The sequence below is a fragment of the Peromyscus eremicus genome, chromosome 1 (assembly GCF_949786415.1).
Source record: "Peromyscus eremicus chromosome 1, PerEre_H2_v1, whole genome shotgun sequence".
NCBI lineage: Eukaryota > Metazoa > Chordata > Mammalia > Rodentia > Cricetidae > Peromyscus > Peromyscus eremicus.
The window spans coordinates 172,679,871-172,703,567 of record NC_081416.1 but is presented as its reverse complement, the minus strand read 5'-3'; the positions used below and the strand labels follow the sequence as shown (position 1 = coordinate 172,703,567).

Below are 23,697 nucleotides of genomic sequence, written 5' to 3'. Positions count from 1 at the left end.
TCAGAGAATGGCTGGAATCTGCTAAGGTAAGAGCTGGAGAGAGGACTCAGGGTTTGTGCTTGTACTGGTGCTTGTGTGGGGCAGACGAGGCTCACCAGCAGAGAGTTCTCAGTGAACAGGACAGAGGAAGAGGAGTGGAGAAGCCTACCCTGAGTTATCACCATTGGCCATTATATCCTGAACACTGATGTTCCCAACTGTGACAGGGTGACTGTCCAATTGAAAATCAGACCATGGTGGGGAGCTGGATGACTCAGTGAGTAAAGGTACTTGCACCAAGGTAGTGTTGCTGAGTCATCCCTAGGTCTCACATGGTGGAGGGAGAGAGCCAACTCCCTCATCTTCTTTGACCTCCATATATATGCAGTATCATCTTCCCAGTCGCTGATGAATGCATATATAAATACACATAGATGTTTGTTCTCTCTCACAGATATAAAAAGACTGGTTTTAGCCCATTTTGTTATCTACCAACATGAGACTCCCTCAAAAGGCCATGCCCTGGTATACTCATTCATTCATCCAATCTGTCATTCATTCATCCGCAAGTATCTGAGCCTTTCCAGTATCTTGACCTTCCCACAAAAGAAGCTAAATTCTGTCCCTTTAAAGCTCTAGATACCATGGATTGCAAGGCAGACCACCATCTAGAATGTAAAGTCCAGGGTGGACTGGAACCCATCCAAACACATATGAGAATGGAGGATGAACATAACTGCTTAGGACATAGGGTCCAACTTTCCACCATAGGAAAAGGGCCCAAGATTCCCCTTTCTTCCCTTCCAGCCTTATTTTAATTAATTTTTCAAAAGAATGTTTAGAGATTTATTTTTTAAGGGTGTTTTATCTGCATGTGTGTCTGAGTACCACATACATGCATGCAGTGCCTGCAGAGTCCTGAAGAGTTGTTTAGGACTGTAGCTACAGGCAGTGTTGAAGAGCCATGTGGGTGCTGGGAATTGAACCCAAGTCCTCTGAAAGAATAGCCAGTGCCTTTAACCACTAAGTCTTCTCTCTAACTTCTAGCCTCACCTGTAACCTCCCCATACCGCTCAACTCACTATGGAATCACTGTTGCTGCTGAAGGGGAAAATGTTCTTTTTGTTCTTAGTCTACTAAAGAATATTCAAGCCTTTAATGATATAAAATGGTAACTGTGTCTAACAGCCACGAACTGGCACAGTTTGCAATAGACACCAATCATAGCATGTTGGGGCCTGCACAGAGTGGCAGAGAGACAATGTACACTAATGGGTCTCTCCTTTTGGGAATGCCATCCAGATGGACACGGGATTTTTCACTCTACAAATCTGAAATACTGAGGTGGAAACTGAAGAAACACACGTGTATTATTGTATAAACAGTTTGTGGTTCTTTGTGACCTCTGGGTGGTATGTACGGTTGTGTCCACTTTGCAGACACAGGAATGTCAGTTCTGGACCATGTCTACTACCTGTCAGTATTTTCTGCCCTTATTGGAGTTTGAGCATTTAGTGCTGGACACACCCAGGGTAGACAAACTACAGTATCATAATCTTTATTGTGAATTCACCCTGCTGAGAGCTTCATCTGTGGTGGAGTAACCCAGCCACAGAATCAGAGTAAGCCTGCATTGTGTGGGTCTCAATATGCATGTAGCCCTGAGAAAGAAGTTTGGGACTGATAGAGGGTCTGGCTAAGGGAAGTATGGAATCTTTTAAGAGGGGGGACAATTGGAAGTCTTGGCTACAGATCATTTTCTCATAATACTGACTCCACATTAGCTGGGGAGTGTGGGAAGGCTTGGAATCTGACTTGTTTGAGATAACAGGGAAGAATAATTTATCAGCTGCCAGTGAACTGCCATGAGAGCCACAGTTAGGCTAGGTCACCTGGGCACGTCCTTCTGAGTCTCAGCATGGAGAGAACATCTGCACAGCTTCCCAGGTCCTTAGCCAACTTGTCTGATGTGCTTATGAGACTTCACAGGAGTCTTAGGGACCCCAAGGGGAGGAACAGAGGACACAAGTGCTCCCAAGGACTTTGTGTCCCCAGGGATTAAGGGTAGCAAATTCTCCTCTGCAGACAAGTAGTAACAGATACCGCTGATTTGGAGAGCTGTGCTGTCCCAGCGTCAGGTCCTTGTTCGTAGTTAAGGCTACTTTATAGACATTGCAACATTCACTTATGATGGGTACTATTACCTGTAAACTGAGACACAATAAACACAGTGGCTAAGTGAGGCTCACAGTAGCCACGGGAGGTCGATGTGAAGCAAAGCTCTCTGTCTGCAGTGTCTCCCCCTTGGAGGCCTGCTCAGGTGTATGTGGGATGGGGAACAGCTGTTCCTCACAAATGTTAGTCGTGGTCATCTGCATGTTGAGGGGACATATTGTTTAGGGCATGAAAACAAATGGAGAGATAGATTTGGCTCTAGAACTAGGCCACCTGCCTAGGAGAATTTCTGCAGAATTCCAGGACTACCCAGCCCACATGCTAGACAGGAAGTCGTGTGTTTCCTGGTGGGCCACAGTCACTTTTCCTGGAAGGTGAAGGTCAAGGCTTTGCTTTATGCCCTCCAATAGACCCCGCATCTAACACAGGCCCTCTGCTCAGTGTTGCTGAATTCACACAACTTTAACATCTGTCTCTCATCATAGCTCATTGTGCCCTCTAGAGAAATCATCCTTGCAGGGATTGGCTTTAGGTCCCTACAAGTTATTGGGATATGTAAATGCAAGTTATGAGTGTTTGCGGATACACTCTGACAAAATACCACCACTATTATTATAACTGCAAACAATAATAATGCTAATATATCTGGAATTTTTGTCTAAGAAGGTTCTTATAAGCTTCAGGAGATCTAAATCCACCAACCCCCACAGGTCAAGATGGACTTGAAAAAAGTACTGCCAAGCTGTGGTTTGTTTCCTCATCTACCTATTTCCTTAGGAGGGGTACCTTCCCCCCCCTCTCTCTGAGTGTAGGAACTCTCCTCTCTCATCTGCCAAAGCTGTGCACTTAAAAATTCCAAATTGTACACCCAAGAAAAAATTTTTCCTCTTTAAAATTTCTTAAACTTCATGTTCTGCCAATTAATATATATTTGTTCCAGCAGATTTCTTTCTTTTTTAAAAAAGTAATTTCTTTGTTTTTATTTTGGGCCTATTGGTGTTTTGCCTGCCTGCATGTCTGTGTGAGGGTGTCAGATTTTGGAGTTACAGACAGTTATGAGCTGCCATGTGGGTCCTGGGAATTGAACCTGGGTCCTCTGGAAAAGCAGCCAGTGTTCTTAACTGCTGAGCCATCTCTCCAGTCCCTCCTGCAGATTTCAAATCAATTATAAAGTTACAGAGTGCCCTGCTATCTTCTCAGCTGTCCCCTTGCCATATCCCACTGTGCCCTGCCCTCCACCCTCCAGCTCACACTCCAGGGGCTGCCACTGCACTCTTCCAGCTGTCTCCCAGCACAGATTTCTACAAAGCTGCCTGCATGTCTCACAGTGCCTGGACAACAAATGAAACAGTCTACTCTTCCTGGGCTTCCACTGCATTCCAGGTTATAAGCCCAACATGCTTTGCCTCTGTGTCATCAGGAAGCAACCATGAGTGATTTCTACACCCCTTGTCACTCACCTCTTTTTATATACTGAATTCTCCAGCTCAGCGGCTGGATTGCCCTTAAAAATATTCTATTACTAATTGTGTAAGTTCTGCCCATGATCCTGATATATATATATATATTTTATCAGACAATCTCCATGTGTACTTCCGACAATTGTTCTCATATGTAAATCTTGCTATGTATGTATTGAGACAAATTGGTACTGCCCTCTCATAGCTAAATGGTTTATTAATTGCTTTGATTGCAAGTTTACAGATATAGGTCAACTTCAGCCACAGCCTTGGTTCAACAGATGCACACCACTAATTCAGGTAAACTTTTTAACTTTTTTAACTTTTCATTGCCATCATTTATTCAAAAAGACATTGGTTAAAGATTAATACATAAAATTTATGTTCTAGAGAAGGCTATACTTTTATGATACTTAGATTCATAATATTTAGACACACCTAATCACATCATGTCATGCTAACTATTATAAATTTTTATATTATTCCTCTGTCCTTTTGTGGATCAGAGATATTCTGGGATCATATACAAATACACCTACAAGGTGTTTAAACTACTTCTCAGCTTATCGTCAATATAGATTATTGATTTATAATTAATTGTAAATATAGATTATTGATATAAACATTAATTAAATATCAATGCAGACTATTGTTTCTTATTAATTTCAGAATCATTACAATATTACTTATCATTCTTCTAGTCATCTTCAGACTTTTAGTTATCCACATTATTCACTGCCCTAAGAGAGATATATATGCTTCATTTATTTAAATGAAAAAGGAGGAGTTGTCAGAGGCCACAGAATATACAGCAGTTGACAACTAATATTCAATAGGTTGACCCACTAGATGAATAACTCTCTGATGGGGAGCTCCACTAGGCAAAGACTGGGGTTACTGGCTGTGGATACCATTTGTTCCTGTCTGTATTTTCTCATGTGCTGCCACAATTAAATAGAACAGCTGTGGGATTCTTTCCACAGCCCATTGGTAGTGTGTTTTATACTTTTTTGGGCACATTTATCTGTGGATGGTCAGGAAGATGATTTTTTTCTTAAGTTGTACAATTTTGATGAATAGAAATAATACTAGGATATTTTTCATAGCTCAGGCTGACATAGGAAAGTAACAGTGTTCTCAGCTACAAAGACAACTTTTTTTTTTGATTTTTTGAGACAGGGTTTCTCTGTGTAGCTTTGTGCCTTTCCTGGATCTCACTCTGTAGACCAGGCTGGCCTCAAACTCACAGAGATCTGCCTGCCTCTGCCTCCTGAGTGCTGGCATTAAAGGCATGCGCCACCACCACCCGGCGACAACTTTTTATACAATTAGATAATTTATAACCTCAAAACAAATTCAAAGCAGACTGGTTGCCCCTGCAAATGAATTGCACAAGGACAGATTCCTAGTGTCTGGTTGTTGAACCAAGATCAAGCATGAACCAACTTTAGTGCCAGTTTTTCACTTGTAAAATCTGGCTAATAACATTAAGCATATAACTCCCTGCAGCAATTGACTTGCTGTACAAAGTAACCTCAGTTTTATGATACAAGACTCAAGGTTCAGCCAACTAACTGTTCATTGTTTAGGTCCCAAATTTCAATGTCACTCTCTGTCAGGAAATGCTGAGCACCATGCTCCCACCTTACAGCCTGCACACTAGGGAACCTGGCTGACAGCCAAGAGCTGCCATGGTTACTCACTCACTGGCCAGTCAGCCTGACATTCCAAGCCCCAGAGAAACTGTGATTTCTCATGTCTTATCAGAATGGCTCTGACCCTCAAAATGTAACTCATATATTGTCCAGAATTTTTCTTTTGTAAGAAATGTGTAGAGAGATATGTAGTTGTGTGGAGACACAGATATTTTCAGAGAGAGATTTTTAGAAAGAGATTTTTCAAGATGAAGTAAAAGAGAAAGTTATCACCAGAAAGCATGTGTTTCTTTTCTAATTCCCCTCAGATGGAAAAGTTTAGCCCTTGCCACGTTCTTGAAATTTTTTGCAGACCCTGAATGTTGTCTTGGAGCAGGGTCTCCTAAAGACTACAATAGGAGATGTTTTGTGTGTTGTGCTGGTGATGAATCAGGGGCTTGTACATGCTACATGAGTATTCTTCTACTAATCTACACCACAGTTCTGGTTGGCGCCTCCTTAACCAAGGTTATAGCACAGCTCAGAGAGATACTATGGCTTTCGACAGACCAGGATTTCCCCTTCCCTCTGCTGACATCACATGTGGCTTTATACTGTTTGAACCACATCTTCCTTATGTCCCAATCATATCTCCCTCTGCTATTAATTTCCACCTAGGGTCAAACTTCAACATCTCCTTCCATGTAACCTCTTACCCCCCTGCACAGTACTCTTGGCTCACCGATTGGAAGCCACAGTCATCCTATCACAAGTGCTTTATCTCCAACTCACTACTAATAATAGTGGACCCTATATCTCCCATGTCCAGAACTCTGCCATTGGCCTCAATAATACCACAGTGAAGAAAAATACAGGTCTTGGTAAATGGATCCCTGAAATGTCAGCACCGAGTCTTGGAGTGAAACCTTGGTTTTATGAATAGACACAGAATTTAATTTCTGGCCTGTGTCCATTCCAATTTCCTCACAAGATTCTAGCTTTATGTCTTCTTCCTCATCTTGCATCTCTGATTTTTTCTGAGTGACCCTGGATTGATCTTGGAATATGAGAAGGGATTTCTCCTTTTAATCCTTGATTGTAGGAACTTCCCAGGGAAAGGGACTGTACTGAAGGTCAAGTAGATTTTTCTTTCTGTCATTAGCTCATGCCTTTCTGTCCCCTCCATTTGCTTTCATGATATCTATGACCCAGAAGGGGCATCCAGTTCTTTGAGCCATGCTCATGTTCCTTTATCCCAAATGCTCCCAGCTCCTGTCTTGTCTCAGCTGCTAATTGGCTTCTGCTCTAATTCCAATGGAGCCAGAAGAGGCTGGTGATGGACATGCTTGGGAGGCCTGTCTCGAGTCATAATGAAACTGGTGTGCATTTATCTATCTATCTATCTATCTATCTATCTATCTATCTATCTATCTATCTATCTATCTATTTATTTACTGTCCTGGCTGTTGTTTCCCCTCCCTCCTCTCCTTGCAGTCCCCTCCTTCATCCCCACTCCCAAATCCTCTCCTCCTCCATTTCTGTTCAGGAAAGGACAGGCCTCCCATGGATATCAACAAAACATGGCAGATAAGTTGCAGTTAGACTAAGTACCTCCTTATGTATTAAGGTTGGGCAAGGCTACCAAGTATGAGGAATAGGGTCTCAAAAGCCAGCAAAAGAGTCAGAGATAGCCCTTGTTTCCACTGTTAGGAGTCCCACAAGAAGACTGAGTTCAACAATTGTAACATATATGCAGAGTACCTCGGTCAGTCCCATTCAGGTTCCCTGGTTGTTGATTCAATCTCCATGAGCTCCTGTGAGCCCAGGTTAGTTGATTCCATGGCTTTTCTTGTGGCGTCTCTGAACTCCCTGGCTCCTACAAGCCTTTTTCCCCCTCTTCTGCAAGGTTCCCCAGGCTCCACCTAATGTTTGGCTGTGGGTTCGCATCTGTTTCCATAAGTTGCTGGATGAAGCCTCTCTGATGACAGTTGGACAAGGCACCAATCTGTGAGTATAGCAGGGTATCGTTAAGCATCGTTACATTGAACTATTTTTTTCTTTTTCTTTTTTCTTTTATTCAACGTGATTTCATTGCTGTGTACACAAGAGAACTTATGCCACTAGAGCAGAAGCTGTGGATGACTCATATTTCCAATTGGGCGGGAGGACCCACTTATTCTTATAGTAACGAGCCAGCTGGTGAATTCTGCTCTCTATCAGAATCAGGCGGAATTTAGCATTCTTATCTTTTCTGTTCCTCTCAAGATGCTTTCCGACAGCCACCACTTTCTTAATCAAATGGTACAGATCCTCAGGGAGGTCAGGGGCAAGGCCTTTCGTCTTACAGATTCTCAGGATTTTATTACCAGTCACAAAACGGACCTGTGCCACACCATGCAATTCCCTCAGTATCACACCTATCTGGGAAGGAGTCAAGCCTTTCTTGGCCAGTTTGTAAATTTGTTCCTTCACGTCAGACATCAGCTTCAACCACGTGGGGATGCTACGGTGGTAGGGCAGCACCGACTGGGACAGGCCTTTTCCAGGAGTGTGCATGCGACCCATGATGGCGGAGGTCTGGCAGCAAAGAGCTTGTTTTTGTTTTTTGAGACAGGGTTTCTTGTCCTGGATCTCACTCTGTAGACTAGGCTGGCCTTGAACTCACAGAGATCCACCTAGCTCTGCCTCCCAAGTGCTGAGATTAAAGGTGTGTGCCACCACCGCCCGGCACATTAACCTATTTTTTTCCTCCAGTCATGTTTGGTTCTATCCTAGGTCTCTGGGTCATCCAGCCTGTGGGTCCTGGTGGCCCAGTCAGTATCAGCGGTGAACTTACTCTCCTAACATGGGTTTTAGTCTAGATCAGTCATTGGTTGGACACTCCCTCAATTTCTAGGCCACCCATACCCCAGCACAACCCACAGGCAGGGCAGACTATAGGTGAAAGATTATGTGGCTGAGTTGGTGTCCCAATCCCTTCACTTGAAGTCTTGCCTGGTCACAGGAGATGACAAGTTCAGGCTATATATGCACTATTGCTGGGAGTCTTAGCTGTGGCCTTGTAGATTCTTGGGAGATTCCCATGTGTTTTTTCCTGACTTGAAATGCTCTCCCCCTGTCCAGTAATCTTTCTGTACTCTTCCCTTTCATCCTTCCCCAACCTGATCACTCATGTTCCCATCCCTACTTGCCTAGAGTCCAGAAACTAATTTTTTGATGATGCTGTTTCACTAAGTCTTTACAATGTTAGTGGTGCACATCCGAGGTTCTCTGGACTCAGGTCCTGGGTTGTGTAAAAAGTAAAATCAGGGCAGATACCCCAGAGCTGTGCTCAGATTCTCAAGGTCTAGCTTTGAGGGGCTATAGACACCAGCACATGTGGTAACCACAGAAAACAGAAACAGACTCTCACTTGGAGAAGGAGTAACTTCTTGTGGAGTCTCCCTGTGGAGAAGGAAGACTTAGCAGTCTGAAACAGTGTCCTAGTTAGACTCAGCACCAAGTCACTTGGGGGAAAAGAATTTTAACTGCATAACTGTCTTTATCAAGTCTGGCTGTGGACATATCTGTGAGGGATTGCTTTAATTGATGCAGGAGGGCTCAGGCTACTATGGGCAGCACCATCTCTAGGCAGATAGTCCTTTTTTTTTTTTTTTTTTTTTTTCGAGACAGGGTTTCTCTGTGTAGCTTTGCGCCTTTCCTGGAACTCACTTGGTAGCCCAGGGTGGCCTCGAACTCACAGAGATCCGCCTGGCTCTGCCTCCCGAGTGCTGGGATTAAAGGCGTGCGCCACCACCGCCCGGCCAGATAGTCCTTGACTGATTAAGAAAGCCAGCTAAGTGTAAGACAGAGAGTGACTTTGCTGCCTTGACTTCCTTCAGTGCTACCCAAACCTGGAAGGGAAGTGAATCCTTTGTTTTCTGTGGTGGCTATTCTTGGTTGTCAAACTTGACTACTTCTGGAATGAACTACAATTTAGAAATGGAGGGCACACTTGCAATCTGGATGTTGAAGCAGGAAGACAATGTGCCTTTGATCTGAATCTTGAGGCTAGGTGACACATGCCCTAAATCCAGATCTTGAAGTGGGAAGGCACACATTTAATCTTGGCCACATCTTCCCTGGAAGCCTATCTAAGGACAATTGAAGAAGGGTTCATTTGTTCTTTGCCTGCTTGCCTTGTTAGCATATCCATTCCTTCACCGGCACTGGAGCCAATTTCTTTGGGATTCCAGCACATACAGAAGCCTAGCTGAGATACCCAGCTTCATGGGACTGAGAAACTACTAGATTCTTGGACTTTCTATTCACAGCCAGCCATTGTTGGACTGCAGTCTGTAAGTCCAAATATTCCCACATAGAAACAGACATATATATATATATATATATACACATAATATATATATATACATATACATATATATGTATATATATATGTGTGTGTGTGTGTGTGTGTGTGTGTGTGTGTGTGTGTGTGTTAGGGTTTTCATTGCTGTGAAGAGACACCATGACCATGGCAATCCTTATAAAGAAAACATTTAACTGGTGTGGACTGCTTATAGTTTCAGAGGTTCAGGCTATTATCATATTGGTGGGGAGCACGATGGCATGCAAGCCGAGGTGGTGCTGGAGCTGAGAGGGTTACATCTTGTAGGCAACAAGAAGTCAATTGACTCAATGGGAAGCATCCTTAGCATAGGAAACCTCAAATCCTACCCAGACAGTGACATACTTTTTTCAACAAGGCCATACCCTCTCTAAGAAAAGAACAACTCTCAATAGTGCCACTCGCTATGACATTATTTGGGGCCAATTACATTCAAACTACTACTATATATATATTCTCTATGTTCTGTGACTCTAGAGAAACCTGACTAATACACTTTCCTAAACTGATTTTTCTCAGGGTTTATTTTTTTTTTTAAATCACAATGGGAGAAACAGCGTATAGAGAACAACTGCTATCACATCCTTTTGAATCAGTTTTCTATGTACTCAAGAGCCAACCCCCTTACTTCCCTGTGGCCAAAACAAAGGAAAGATTTAGATGCCAGAGATTTGGCAGTGAGTGCAGGTACAGCCCTACATTAGCGTCCTCTCCTTTGTGTCTCAAGATAAGTGTCCCAGGACTTTATTTTGAAAATTTGGAGGTACAAGGCTCCTACCAAGGATCTCCATCCTCTGGATGTACACTACTTTTAAATGTAGTCCAGGTCTTCCCAGGAAAAATCTGGAACCCTGCCTAGACCCCTCCCTATACTAGATGGAATTAGGAGTTCTGGAGAGTACAGTGAACAGGATGAGAGGCCCTCTCTCCCACCTGTTCTGAGGGCATCAGGGCAGGTCACAGTTGACTTGTTGACCCTCCCTGCTGTAGCCCTAGATATGAGACTTCGGTTTTCCAAGTGATCACCAGGGCACACACTCAACAATCAGAAAATTGTTTCCCTGAGCCATGACCTTGACTAGGAGACTCATTTCCATGACTGTTTCTCAGCCCTGCTCTGACCCACTGGCTACTTCATGTGTCTGAGAACATCTTTATGCACCGGGAACATGAAAGTCCCCTCGCTCCAGGAATCCTTCATAGACAGGATTTCTACCAGGGAATCACCTAGGCAAAGGACAAAGATGACCCAGGAAGATAGGGAGGACATGGGCTCACCTAACACACAGATCAACCAACACAGGATTCCAGAATGTTGTCTTGAATTCCTCCATAGGAAGAGGGAGCCTTTCCAGGACACACAGGTCACGTCTTTCCCAATACTGAGGACATGAAACTCCTCACACAATGGCTCTTGGGCCTCTCTCCTGGATCATAACTTTGACTGGTGACACTAGTGATAAAGAATTGATCTCCATCCTTATTGATCACTCAGCTTTCACTGGCATCTGTCACCTTCTGCTTGGTGTAAATCCCACCTCCCCAGAGCATTGAGGACACAGGGCAGACCGGATGCTCAGCTGGGTCTCTGTGTTACAAGGACACATAAGCAGGATGGAGACTCCCTCTGGTGCTGACAGACCCAAGGCCAGGACACAGCAGATGTCAGCCCTGGGATGAGCCATTGTTCTCTGAGGGCATGGGGATGCTTATCAGCCTTGTTGCTCAATGTATTGCTTAAAGGAGAAATGTAAAAGGAAGTAGATATGGATGCCGGAAGCACTGGGGGTGGAGGGGACAAATACAACCACCCAGAGCCCACTGGATTCTGGGAAGTGCTCCTGCCTGGGAGGACACTCAGCTCAGAGGGAGGAAGGACAGCAGAGACTGAGTGCCTTGCTGGAGCTGAAGCTTTTCTCCTCAGAAGGAGGACACCACAGTGAGAAGAGAGATGGAGGTGTCCTCTATGATTCCTTGCAAGGGGTACACCCCCTGGCAGGGGCTCTTGCTCACAGGTAAGTGTACCCACTCTCTAACTGTGTGGGGGAGGGGAACTCAGAAGCAGGCTGGATTTTCCTGAAGAGAACAGGATCTTGAGAGAAGACTTGGGGATTTTGTTTGTAGTCATGGAGCAGAAGGTAGAGCAAGGGACAGAAGCTCAGCATCCTGAAGCTCTCAGTGGACAGGAGGTGATGAGGGGAAGTGAAAAGCCTCAAACACTTCCTATTCACAGTCAATTACATTGGCTCAAATGTTCTGAAGTCTGATGGCAGCAATGACAATGTGACTCTCAATGGAAATGAAACAGGGGTGGGGCAGGGGGATGGCTCAGTGTGTGGAGACATGACCTGCATTCAGTCCTCAGCTCTCACAGGGTAGACAGAGAGAACAGACTCCTGCAGGCTCTTTTCTGCCTTCCACACAGCTGCTGTGGCACGGACGTGCTCATATGTACACTGAGACATGTGTCTTTAGAAATATATACTTAGAGTATATAAGTCAATGTAAAAAAGTTTAAATCACTCTTGAGTATAATTATTGTCCTTAGCTACAAATGGGAATTATGTAGATAAATCCATGGACACACCTTTCCTAACTTCCTTCCTTCTTTCTTTCCTTTTTTTCTTTCTTTCTTCCTTCCTTCCTTCCTCCCTCCCTCCCTTCCTCTTTCCCTCTCTTCATTCCTTCCTTCTTCCCTCCTTCTACTTTTCCTTCCTTCCTTTTTTTCTTTTCTCACCCACCCCAACACAGGGTTTCTTTGTATATTCCTGATTGTCCCAGAACTCACTGTGTAGACCAGGCTGGCCTCATACTCAGAGAACTGCCTGCCTTGGCCTCTGGATTGCTATGATTCAGGATGTGCATCACCACCTCCCAGCTTCTTTCATTTTTTCTTTTTTCATTGATGTTTGAGACTTTTTTAGGAACTGAATCTTCCTAAAAGGTCACACCATTCCCTGTCGTTACACAGCCCTGGATCTATCAGACTCAAAGTCAGCGTATCCAGAGGTGGATACCAGGAGTTGACTGATAACACAAAGAGAACAGAGGAAAAAAGTCAGAACATGAGGACCCCCTAGAGGAGGAGGTCAGAGCGGCTTTCTCACAAGAAATACTCTTTATATGAGGAAGGTATGGGGACACTGAGGGGGAGAGCCAGGCAGACAAGTGAGAAGATTATTTATTCCATATAGAGGAAAAGACACAGTCAGAGGCTCTGAGGAAATGGAGGTCATGTTGCTCCCTTCCATCAAGCACGGTTAGCACACTGCTAGTCAAACACCTAAGCTGAGTCATGATCACATCTGCTCAATATTGATGCTTTTCCACTTTCTCCTTGTAGCCTCCCTTTTAAGCTGCTGGTATCCACCCACCACTGCCCAAATCACCATTGAACTCCTGCCACCCAACGTGTTTGAAGGAGACAATGTCCTTCTACATGTCCACAATCTGCCAGAGAATCTTCTAGCCTTTGCTTGGTTCAAAGGGGTGACAAATATGAAACGTGGAATTGCCATCTATTCACTGAAATACAATTTAAGTGTCACGGGGCCTGTACACAGCGGAAGAGAGACAGTGTACAGCAATGGATCCCTGCTGCTCCAGCGTGTCACCCACAAGGACACAGGATTCTACACCCTACGAACCATAAGTAGACAAGCAGAAATTGTATCAGTGACATCCATGTACCTCCACGTGCACAGTAAGTGATTCTTCTTGAACTCTGGGTGCTGGGTGGGGTTCTTTCCACTGGACACACACACAGAAATGCCAAATCCAGCCTGTGCCTACATCCCCTCTGCATGTGTCCCCATGTTGGGGTTTGAGCATTTAGTGTGGGACACACATGGTAGAGAATAACTGCAGTAGATCATAATCCTTCATCTGACCTCACTTTGCACACAGGTGGATGCTTGGTGAGTAACTCAGCCTAGGATATCAGCCTCTGTCTAGACTGCTGGGGTTCTCCCCAGGGTGTGTCCTTGAGAAAGACCATGAGTGATGAATGTAGCGAGTGGTTGAGGAAAAATCGGATTCACAAAGGGAAGTGAGGGACATCTGGAGCCCTGGATCCAGACCTCTGTCCCAGACTCAACTTTTGATGGTCCTGAGTAGCATTTGCAAAGGTTGGATTTTGACTTCCCTGTGGTCGGGAACAGGGAGAACACAGGTAGGCAGGTGTCCAGGCTATTAACTAACTGTCCTGATGGGCTTATGAGACTTCACAGGAAGGCCAGGGTCTCTGAAAAGAGGGACTGAGGGCACAGGTCCTCCTGACAGCTTCTTGTCCCCTGTGTCATGGAATTCTTTCCTTCAGGGGAATGGCAGCAGGCGCTGCTAATCTGGATAGCTCCCAGAAGTGAACTGCAGTTCCTCCAGTGATCACCAGGGGGAGCATCAGACATAGTCAACACTCAAGACTACTTGCCTGAGCCAGGAACTTAACCTTGTATCCTGGCTCCCACTCTTGTCCCTACAGACCTGGAGGTCACTGACACAGCCTTCTCCAAACTACTGGCTGCTTCCTGAATCTGATACACTGGCAGGGGTTCATGCTCATTTCCCCTCTTTATGTATTTCCTTTGGGAAAGATACAGTAGCCAGGGGAATTAGTTACACAGAGGCCCAAGGTAGACCCATTAACACAGTTCAGCAAACAGGAAGTGTGAGCATTGTCTTAAAATCATGCATGAGGTGGTGGAGCACAGAGTCCTCTTTATAGGACTTAGGTCACCTCCTCCCACACACTCAGAATGGGAAACTCCTGACAAACTGTTTCTGGCCCTTTGTCCAGGGTCAGATCCCTCACTGGTGACTGCAGTGAGAATGGATGTCCCCTGCCTGCACATCACTCAGCTGGTGCTTTTGGAGTCCCCGCAGATCTTTTTGACACTTTGCTGAGAGCAAATTCCATGTTTCTAGAGTATTGAGAACACAGAACAGTCTCGGCACCCAGCTGGGTTTCTGTGTCTCAAGAAGGTGCAGAGGCTCCCTCTTTGATGCTCACAGACCAAGGCCAGGACACAGCAGAGGGCAGCTCCCAGGGTGAGCTGTGTTTTCTCAAGGCATAAGGATGCTCAGTTTGTTGCTCACTGTGTGGTCTGGAGGACTAAGACATAAAGAGAGAAGGGGAGAGGAAGACGGGAAAGCACTGAGAGTGAGGGGCCAGAGCAGGGTTTGGAAGACAGAACCGTGCCCTGCCTGTGGAAGTCTGGGAGACGCTCCTGCCTAGGAGGAGGCTCAGCTGAGATGGGGGAATGAGAGTAGAGGTTGGGAGCAGATGTGCCCAGGGGAAGGACAGATCAAGCCACAGAGCCCAGGGAGATACTCTTTTTCCTTTATGTAAAGGATGTATTACCCGTCCGGGGCTCCTGCTCACAGGTGAGGAGACCACACTTGGACAGCAAGTGAGAGCACAGGACTGATCTACTGTCTAAAGCCTCCTAAGGGGGACAAGGACCTGAGAGGAGTCTTGGAGTTTGTAGGGAGAAGACAAAGGGAAGCAATAGGAAATGTTTGGCTAATAAGAAAAAGTAAGGGGAAGGGAAGGTGAGACTGTTTTTAACCAAACTTAATCACCGTGGCCACAACCATCTGAAGACTGGTGTTGGAAGCTATGACTTCATAAATAGAAAAACAAGCTAGTGTTGCTCAATGACATGGCTCAGGGGATATAAGCATTTGTCTCATTGTCTGACTACCTGAGAACCGAGGATCACAAGTTGTAACCTGACCTCCACCTAGGTAGTGTGTCCTGCACCCACCCCTACACCCTGAGACATGCTGGCCCTGCACACAAACTCACACACAGATATAATAAGTAGAAGTGTAAAAAATCAAAGCAAATGGAGGCATTCATCACTGTATTCCCAAACCTATGAATTTCTGAAATAAATCCATGGCATACAGGGTCCTGGGACATCATCCATTCTTTCATTCTCCACCGGTAAGTAGTTTTTTTCTAGGCAGACTTTAAAAAAGGGAAGACCAATCCTGTTTCTCACATTCCTCAGTCCTACTTGACTGGAAGACAGAGCAGAAAAAAAAAGCTAGAAGGTGAAGTCAGGTGTTGATTGGAACCACAAGAGGTGCGGGACAACAACAAAGAGGGTCAGAGTGAAGACAAGATGTGTAGAGGAAGAGGTCAGAGGGGCATTTCCTCAATATCTACACCGGATGTGAGCAGGGGTCTGAGGGTAGTGAGCTGGGGCCATGTCGACAATTGAGGAGGGAGCCCCCTACAGAGGAAATGACATACACAGGGACTCAGAGTGAACAGAGGTCACGTGGTGAGTGTCTCCCTGTCCACCAAGTAGGACAGGAAGACACTCACCCATACACCTAGGCTGAGCAATGGACACATCTACATAGGACACGGCCCCATTTTAGCCCAATACACAGGTCCCCAAATTGATGACTATCTCTCTCTTCCCTTCTAGCCTCCATTTTAACCTGTGCACACCCTCCTACCTCTATTCAGCCTACTATTGAATCAGTGCCACCCAGAGTTGCAGAAGGAGCAAGTGTTCTTCTACTTGTTCACAATCTCCAGGAGAATCTTCTAGGCCTTTTCTGGTACAAAGGTGTGATTGTGTTCAAGAACCATGAAGTTGCCCGACACATAGTAGGCAAGAATTCAAGTGTGCTGGGCCCTGCACACAGTGGCAGAGAGACCATGTACAGCAATGGATCCCTACTGCTCCACAACGTCACCCTGAATGATATTGGATTCTACACCCTACGAACTCTGAGTAGAGACCTGAAAATGGAATTAACACATGTGCAACTCCAGGTGGACAGTAAGTGATTCTCTGTGATCACTCTGTGCCGGGTGGGATTAAGACACACAGGACTGTCATGCCTAGTCGGTGCCTACCTCCCCTCTCTACTTCATCCCCATGTTGGAGTTTGAGCATTTAGTATAGGACACACATGGTGGAGAAAAATGGCCGTAGATCAGACCCCATCTCACAATTCCCCCTGTATCAAGGAAGAACTTGATGGAAAGTAACTCAGTTTAAGATGTCTGAGTTGACCCAGTCTCCAGAGGCTCTAGCCATGCTTCTGAGGAACCCATGACAATCTCACAGACAGGTGAGCACCAGGAAGCCCTGGTCCTAGTTTTGCTACTCAACTACACATGACCCTGGGGAGTATTTTGCCCAGTCTGGTATCTTACTTCCTCTCAGAGCTGATAGGGAAAAAGTATTTTGGCCATCCATGTCAAACTGTGGCATTTAGTAGCTCTAGACATGAGAGTTTCATAAATAAAAGTCCAGGATTGATGCAGAGAGAACGGAGGAGTGATGCTTACTGGCTTGCTCCTCACGGCTTGCTGAGCCTGCTTCTTATAGCAGATAGGACCACTAGCCCAGGCCTGGATGATGTGTTCTCATTGGGTTTCACCTTTCCATATCAATCACCAATTAAAAAAAATGTCCTACAGCTTTCCCAACACTCCACTCTGTTGATGGCATTTTCATTTGATGCTTCCTCTGTCAAATTGATTCTAGCTTATGTCAAGTTGACAAAAGTTATCCTGCCTAGTTCCCGAGCTTTTTCTGATACCTAGGTCTGCCAAGAAGACCATAGTGCTCCTGCCTTCATCCAGCACTAGGTCCAGGGGGCTACAGGGCAGAGCATCAAGGACATCAAAGTGAAGTTAGAGGTTGACTGAAGCCACAAAGGAAAACTGAGAAAAAGTCAGAAAGCGAAGATCCAGGGTGTATAGAGGAAAAGGTCAGGGGAGACATCAAACTTCAGTGTGCATGAGTGTGAACAGTGTCTGACTGAGGGCAGCGAGGGGCAGCTATGTAGACACCCTGGGAGAGAGTTCCATGGAGAAAAGTGACACATTCAGTGGACTAAGGGAATGGAGAACATCACGTTGCTGATCTCTCCCCCGGTGGGATATGCATACCCACACCTACATCTCTAGGTTCAACCATGAATCCATCTGCTTAGGACAGAGATTATCATCTATCCCCCAAGCACAACAATCCCATGAAATGACTCTCTCTCTTCTTATTTCCAGCCTCCCTTTCTGCTTGCTGCAACCCTCTCACTTCTGCCCCGCTCACCATAGAACCAGTGCCACGGAATGCTGCCGAAGGGGAAAGCGTTCTTCTCCTTGTTCATAATCTGCCGGAAGATCTGCGAACCTTTTCCTGGTACAAAGGGGTGCATAGCATCCAGAACCTTAACATTGCAGACTATAGCAGAGCCATAAATTATGTCACCAGGGGACCTGCCTACAGAGGAAGAGAGATGGTGTACACCAATGGTTCTCTGCTGCTCCAGGGCATCACTGAGAAAGATGCAGGGTTCTACACACTGCAGACTTCAAACAGAGATTTCATAATTGAAAAAGCATATGTGCAACTCCATGTGAAGAGTAAGTGACTCTCTACGGCCTCAGGCTGATGACTGTGGCTTATCCTGCTTCATACACTGAACTGTCAGGACTGGGCTGTGCCTTCTCTCTCCCCCACTCATTGTGTCCCCACACTGGGGTTTGGACTCTTACTGCAGGACACACATAGGGTAGACAAACTGCAATAGGTCAGAACCACTCACCCGTCTTCACCTGCAGAGAGGAGGACCTGTTCTGGGCAAACTAAACCCCAGGATGTCAGCTTCATCCCAGACACTTGGGGCTCTCACCATGCACATGATCACAGAAAGACTCTGTGGGAGTCAGGCAGGTCCTGACTGATGAAGCCATGAGGTCCTCACAGAGAACACCAGGAAACCCTGGCTCCAAATCTCTGTTCCTGACTAGACTCCAGATGACACTAGGGAGCTTTGTGTCACTGTTTGGTTTTGACTTCCTGTTAGAGCTGACAGGGACCAAGGCTTTACGGACTGTCCAAGTCCTATAGAGTGTAGAACCAGCTGTGCACTGCTGTGACAGCTGCAGTTCATAGGTCACCTGTCCATCTCCTTCTCCTGAGTCTCAGTGGACAGGTGCCAGGATGTAAGCCAACTCTTCTGATGGGCTTAGGAGACGTCACAGGAAGGTCAGGATCCCTGAAGGGAGTGACAGAGGAGACCGTTCTCCAGGAAGCTACTTGTCCTCAATGGCCCAGTCAAAGGAATTCTTTTCTGCAGGCAAAGAGTAGCAGATGCTGCTGAGATAAGCAGCTCACCCAGATCCCAAGGTCAAGCCATTACTCACACCTAACCTTAACTCATAGACATGGCAATGATCATGCACTGTGTGTCCTATTATAGGGAAACTGAGGCACAGGTAACAGTGCTTGAATCAGGATCACACAGGCCATGGGTGGCAGATCCAAAGTACAAGATATGATTATAGTCACAGTTCTAACTTATCTACCCTGGAGGCTTGATTAAGTGTGATCTATAGGGGGGGCTGGTTGAGCTCTCTGAAGGGCTAGTGTCATTGTGTCCACTCCTCTGTTTCTTTGCAGAGCCTGTGTCAGAGCCCTTTTTGCGAGTCACTGACACCACAGTCCCAGTACAGAGCTCTGTGCTCTTCACTTGCCTCTCAGCCGACACTGGAATCTCCATCCGCTGGATCTTCAATAACCAGAGTCTGCAGCTCACAGAGAGGATGACCCTGTCCCCAACAAAGTGCGGACTCAGCATAGATCCTGTCAGGAGGGAGGATGCTGGACAGTATAAGTGTGAGGTCTCCAACATAGTCAGTTCAAAGACCAGTCTCCCAGTCAGGCTGGCTGTGGTGAATTAGTGACCTGTCTTCTCATCTTATAGCAAGGTGAGGGCATTTCTTTATCAATGAGGTACAAAATGGAGTAAAGCCAAATGGTAAAAATTATCAGTTACCACTCAGGTACAGCCAGCATGGTGACTCATGCCTGTAATCCCGGAATAAATGTGTGTACAAGGAAAGGTCAGGATTCAAAGTGAGACTTGATCTTCAAAAGAAAATGAAGACATCAACATGGTAATCAATAATGCAAAGGGGTTAAGACTTAGGTTGCAGATCAAATCCATAGCCAACATTCAGAATCAATGGGAATTAACTTCAGGAACCCCTCAAAATTTCATATTCTCCAAGTCCCCTGTCAAATGGTGCAGTGTTTGCACAGAGATTACCATCCTGTCATATGCTCCCATAGTTTTACTTAACATCAATGCTCTCTAGACAACAGTCATCCATGTGTAGTGAGGAAGAGTGACAGGAAAAGGTACTGTCCATGTTTCACTATGGACATAACTGGTTCCTGAATAGTGTTGATCTACAGTTTGATATACAGGTGGAAAATCCTTCACTTAAGGTCACACTGTACTGTTTCATCCTGAGAGTGGCATTATCAATGTGATGACCTTGTACATGGTTCTTTTTCCTGGATATATATACATATATATTATACATAATATATGGAAGATATAATATATTGAATATACATAGTATATGTATATGTGTGTGTGTGTGTGTGTGTGTGTGTGTGTGTGTGTGTGTGTGTGTAATTTCTTCCTTTAGCAATTTTGAAGCATACAGCATAGTGGCATGAAGCACATTCATATTGTCATGTGATCACCATTGTCCGTTTCCAAAACTCATCATTCTCCCTCCAGCCCTGTGTAACTCCATCTACTGCTATCTCTGTGCATGTGACAAAACAGGACATTAAATTTTTGTGGTCAATATTAATTTACCAAAGTACAGTTCAGGTGGGTGTGTTTGCTCACCAATTTCAGAAATTTCTATAGAAGTTTTAGGATTTTCTACAGGTAAGTTCATGTCATCTTCAGACATATTTTACAGATGAGTGACTGGCCACTTTTCATTTCTTTGTGTTGCCTAAGTGTTCTGTCTAGGACTTCTAAGGGAATATTGAACAGAATTGGCCACAGCAGCATCCTGGTGTTGATCCTGGTCTTAGAGGAAAAGCTGTCAGTGTCCCCATTAAATGCTGAGGTGGCTGTGATTTTTCACGTGCACCCCTGCTGCACTGGCCTATCCTCTACCTAGTTTGTCTGTTTTCATCATTAAAACTGTTCACTTTTGTCAAATGTCTTTATTGATTCAGGTATGTGTTATTCATGAAGTCAATTTTGTGTCTCTTCAGGCTTCCATCTCAGTAGGTTCTGGGCTTCTAGGAATTTGTCTGCTTCATCTAGCTCACCCAATGGTTAGCACACAACTATAGAGTACTGGTGGAATTCTTAGTGTTCTAAGAATGGACAGTAAGGCCTCATATTTCACTTCTAGTATTAGTAACATTAATCTTTTTTGTTTGTTTGTTTTATTTTTTTTGAAACCAGGTTTTTCTTTGTAGCTCTGGCTATCCTTCAACTAGCTCTGTAGATGGACTGACCTGGATCTCAGAGATCCACCCCTCTCTGCCTCCCAAGGACAGGGAATAACAACATATGTGACCATCACACAGCCAATAATGTTAAACTTTAAAAAACAAAATTAATAAATTAAAGTTCGTCAATACCTTTAATAACTTTGAATAATAATATTTTGATTCATTGATTTTCTCTACTCTTATTATTTATTTGTATCAGTATTCTAATTCATGGGAACAGAGGCAGAGACAATGGAGGAACAGTGCTTCCTTGCTTGCTCTCCATCATTTGCTCAGTTACCTTTTTCTTGTAAAGTCCAGGATGACCTGCCTAGGAATGGCACCACCCTCAGTGGGCTGTTCCCTCACCAATCAATCAATAACTAAGTTAATGCTGTATAGATGTACCTACAAAGCAAGCTGATGTAGGAAATTCCTTGAGGTTCCCCAAGTGTCTCTAGTTTGTGTCAGGTAACACAAACTAACCAGCATACCTCTTGCACAATGTGGACCATCAGGTCATTTTTCAGCAAGTTCTTGCTTCTAGTTTCTATAGGTCAGATAATCAGTATTCACCTAAACCTCAAGACAGCTGTCTACATGTGTGTGAGCATAGGGATGTTAACACCCAAGATCAAAGGTGGCTCTGTTGCAAAGCCTGCCCTGCCCATTCACATTCCTAAATCATTCCTAGATTTATGCTTCATCCTTATAAGCCAATGGCTCATGTCAGTTATCATGAAATATCTGTGCAGCATGGGTAAGGTTGTGTTCCAGCTGGAAAACTGATCTGAAAGCCAGGCTTGCTTCTAGTTTCCTGGGTGAAGTTTCGGAACATGTCAAGTCCTTAGGACATGCTCTGAGGAAGCGCAATGGAACTCTCATCATTAACTTTTAGTAGTATTGCTTAGACAGCAAAGCCTTAGAGGGCTTTAGCCCATGTTGAACAGAAGAGTTCAGTGCATCTGGAGGAACACAGAACTTCATCTTACAAGGCAGTCTTTCATCTGTCTATCATCAAGCTCTGTAGCTCAGCTCACACATGAAAAATTCTGTGTTTATTCCACACTGCACAGGAGGCCACACTATCTCTGAGCCCTCAGATATTGCATCTGAATATGATTCATTTTCTCATTTATTTTCTTCTGATTCTGGTTATTAGGGAGGTTAGTGACAAACACTCATGGAAACAGGCAAGGGTCAGCGGTCCCACACAGGGCAATTTTCTCTCTGTTGTCTGCACAGTACTGATACATAGAACCACAAGCATCAACTCTAGCCCAGTGGAGGGCTAGAACATGGTAGCATTAACATCTGGACCCGAGACTCGGATATAACCCATCCTGTGGTGGATAAACCCACAGACAAGTGTTTCTTTCAGCATTCTCCAAGAAGCTTCTTTTTGCACTGATGGAGGCCCCCACTGAAACTCAAAACTTGTCCACATGCAGCGAACAATGAAACACAACAGGGTGCCCAGCCTGAATTGTTTTATGTATAACACAATCCCTTTATTTGAGGTGCAGGACATATCTCAGAAGAGGAGGTAGAAAGACTGTAAGAGCCAAAGAACCATGACATCTCATGTGAGAGCGTGTCTACTAAATATGACTGGGAAGTTGCATTCAAGAAATGTCAACCATATGGCCACCTAAACAGAAGTGAAATTGACATGGCAGCATGGATGGGGAAGTCTCATGGGGCTCCATCCACAAATGAAGAACTACAGGCAATTAATAAGTGCTGAGAGAGAGAAAGAATCACTATTCTCTAGGGATGAGCCCCCAGTAGGTTATCTAATCCCAAGTGGTCAGACATAAACAGATATATAGATGAGCTACACTAAATGGGCTCAGCAGATGGTATTTACATGTTTATTAACTTATGTATAAACATATATGTAATAGTAATAATTAAAGAAGTTATGAAGCTGAGAGGGAATAGAAGGCATGGGAGGAGATAGTGGGGGGATGATATAAATAAGATAAGCATGTAGAAAATTCTTAAAAAATTCTTTCAATAGAGCTGACCCTGTAGACAGGGTTGCAGGAGAGCCGACCTTTAGGGCATGAGAGTAGGGTAGCTGGTTCTGCACCCCTAGTCTGTAGTGTGATGGTTATGGTAAGGGAAAGAGGCCTTCCTCTTCAACCCTGCCACCTGTGGTGGGTTAGAGAACTGAATATCCCCTTTATCAGCTGCAGCACTTGGGAAACTGGGCCCTGCACCTCGTCTGGGAATCACAGTAGAGCTGACCTTGTTGATGGGGGTGTGGGTGAGCTGACCCTGAGGACATGAGATTGGGAGATTTTGCCCCTCCCTTCCTCTGCCACGCTGGCACGTTCTAGGGAGAGTTGCACCACCTTGGTGTCTGTGGTGGCTGAAAGAGCTGGGCCGAGGTCATAAGAGCAGCAGAGCCGTCTAGTACCTCAGCAGCTGCAGCACCTGGGAGATTGGCACCTGCACGTCCCCAGGGCAATATTGTAGAGCTGGCCCTCATGGTATAGGTATGGGTGAGCCCACCCTGAAGGCATGAAAGCAGGAGAACTGGCCCCGCCCCATGCTCATTGCTGGATAGGGTCAACTAGACAGGGCAGTGCCAGAGAGCTCACCCTGGTGGTGAGGACAGGGTGAGCTGGTTGGCTAACCAACCCTACAACTACCCAGGCCCAGAACCAGGGTTATGAGTCGGCCCACGCCAACATTCACACCATCTGCGATCTGCTGGAGCATGTGAAGGGCCCATCATGCAGATCCAAAGCTGCAGGATCTCCTTGACA

At 45.1% G+C, this 23,697-nt stretch overlaps 2 protein-coding genes across 2 annotated transcripts; one reads left to right on the top strand and one right to left on the bottom strand.

Annotated features, from left to right (window-relative positions):
• Nucleotides 1–7,360: 7,360 nt before the first annotated feature.
• On the bottom strand, nucleotides 7,361–7,813 carry LOC131902531 (small ribosomal subunit protein uS15-like). Its single transcript, XM_059253558.1, has one exon. It carries the CDS (start codon nucleotides 7,811–7,813, stop codon nucleotides 7,361–7,363), a length of 453 nt encoding a protein of 150 aa, XP_059109541.1.
• Nucleotides 7,814–11,577: 3,764 nt separating this feature from the next.
• On the top strand, nucleotides 11,578–19,350 carry LOC131902530 (pregnancy-specific glycoprotein 22-like). Its single transcript, XM_059253557.1, has 5 exons — nucleotides 11,578–11,650; nucleotides 12,979–13,338; nucleotides 16,076–16,435; nucleotides 17,671–18,030; nucleotides 19,070–19,350. The coding sequence occupies exons 1-5, from the start codon at nucleotides 11,587–11,589 to the stop codon at nucleotides 19,348–19,350; spliced, it is 1,425 nt and encodes a 474-aa protein (XP_059109540.1). The 5' UTR covers nucleotides 11,578–11,586.
• The last annotated feature ends 4,347 nt before the right edge of the window (nucleotides 19,351–23,697 follow it).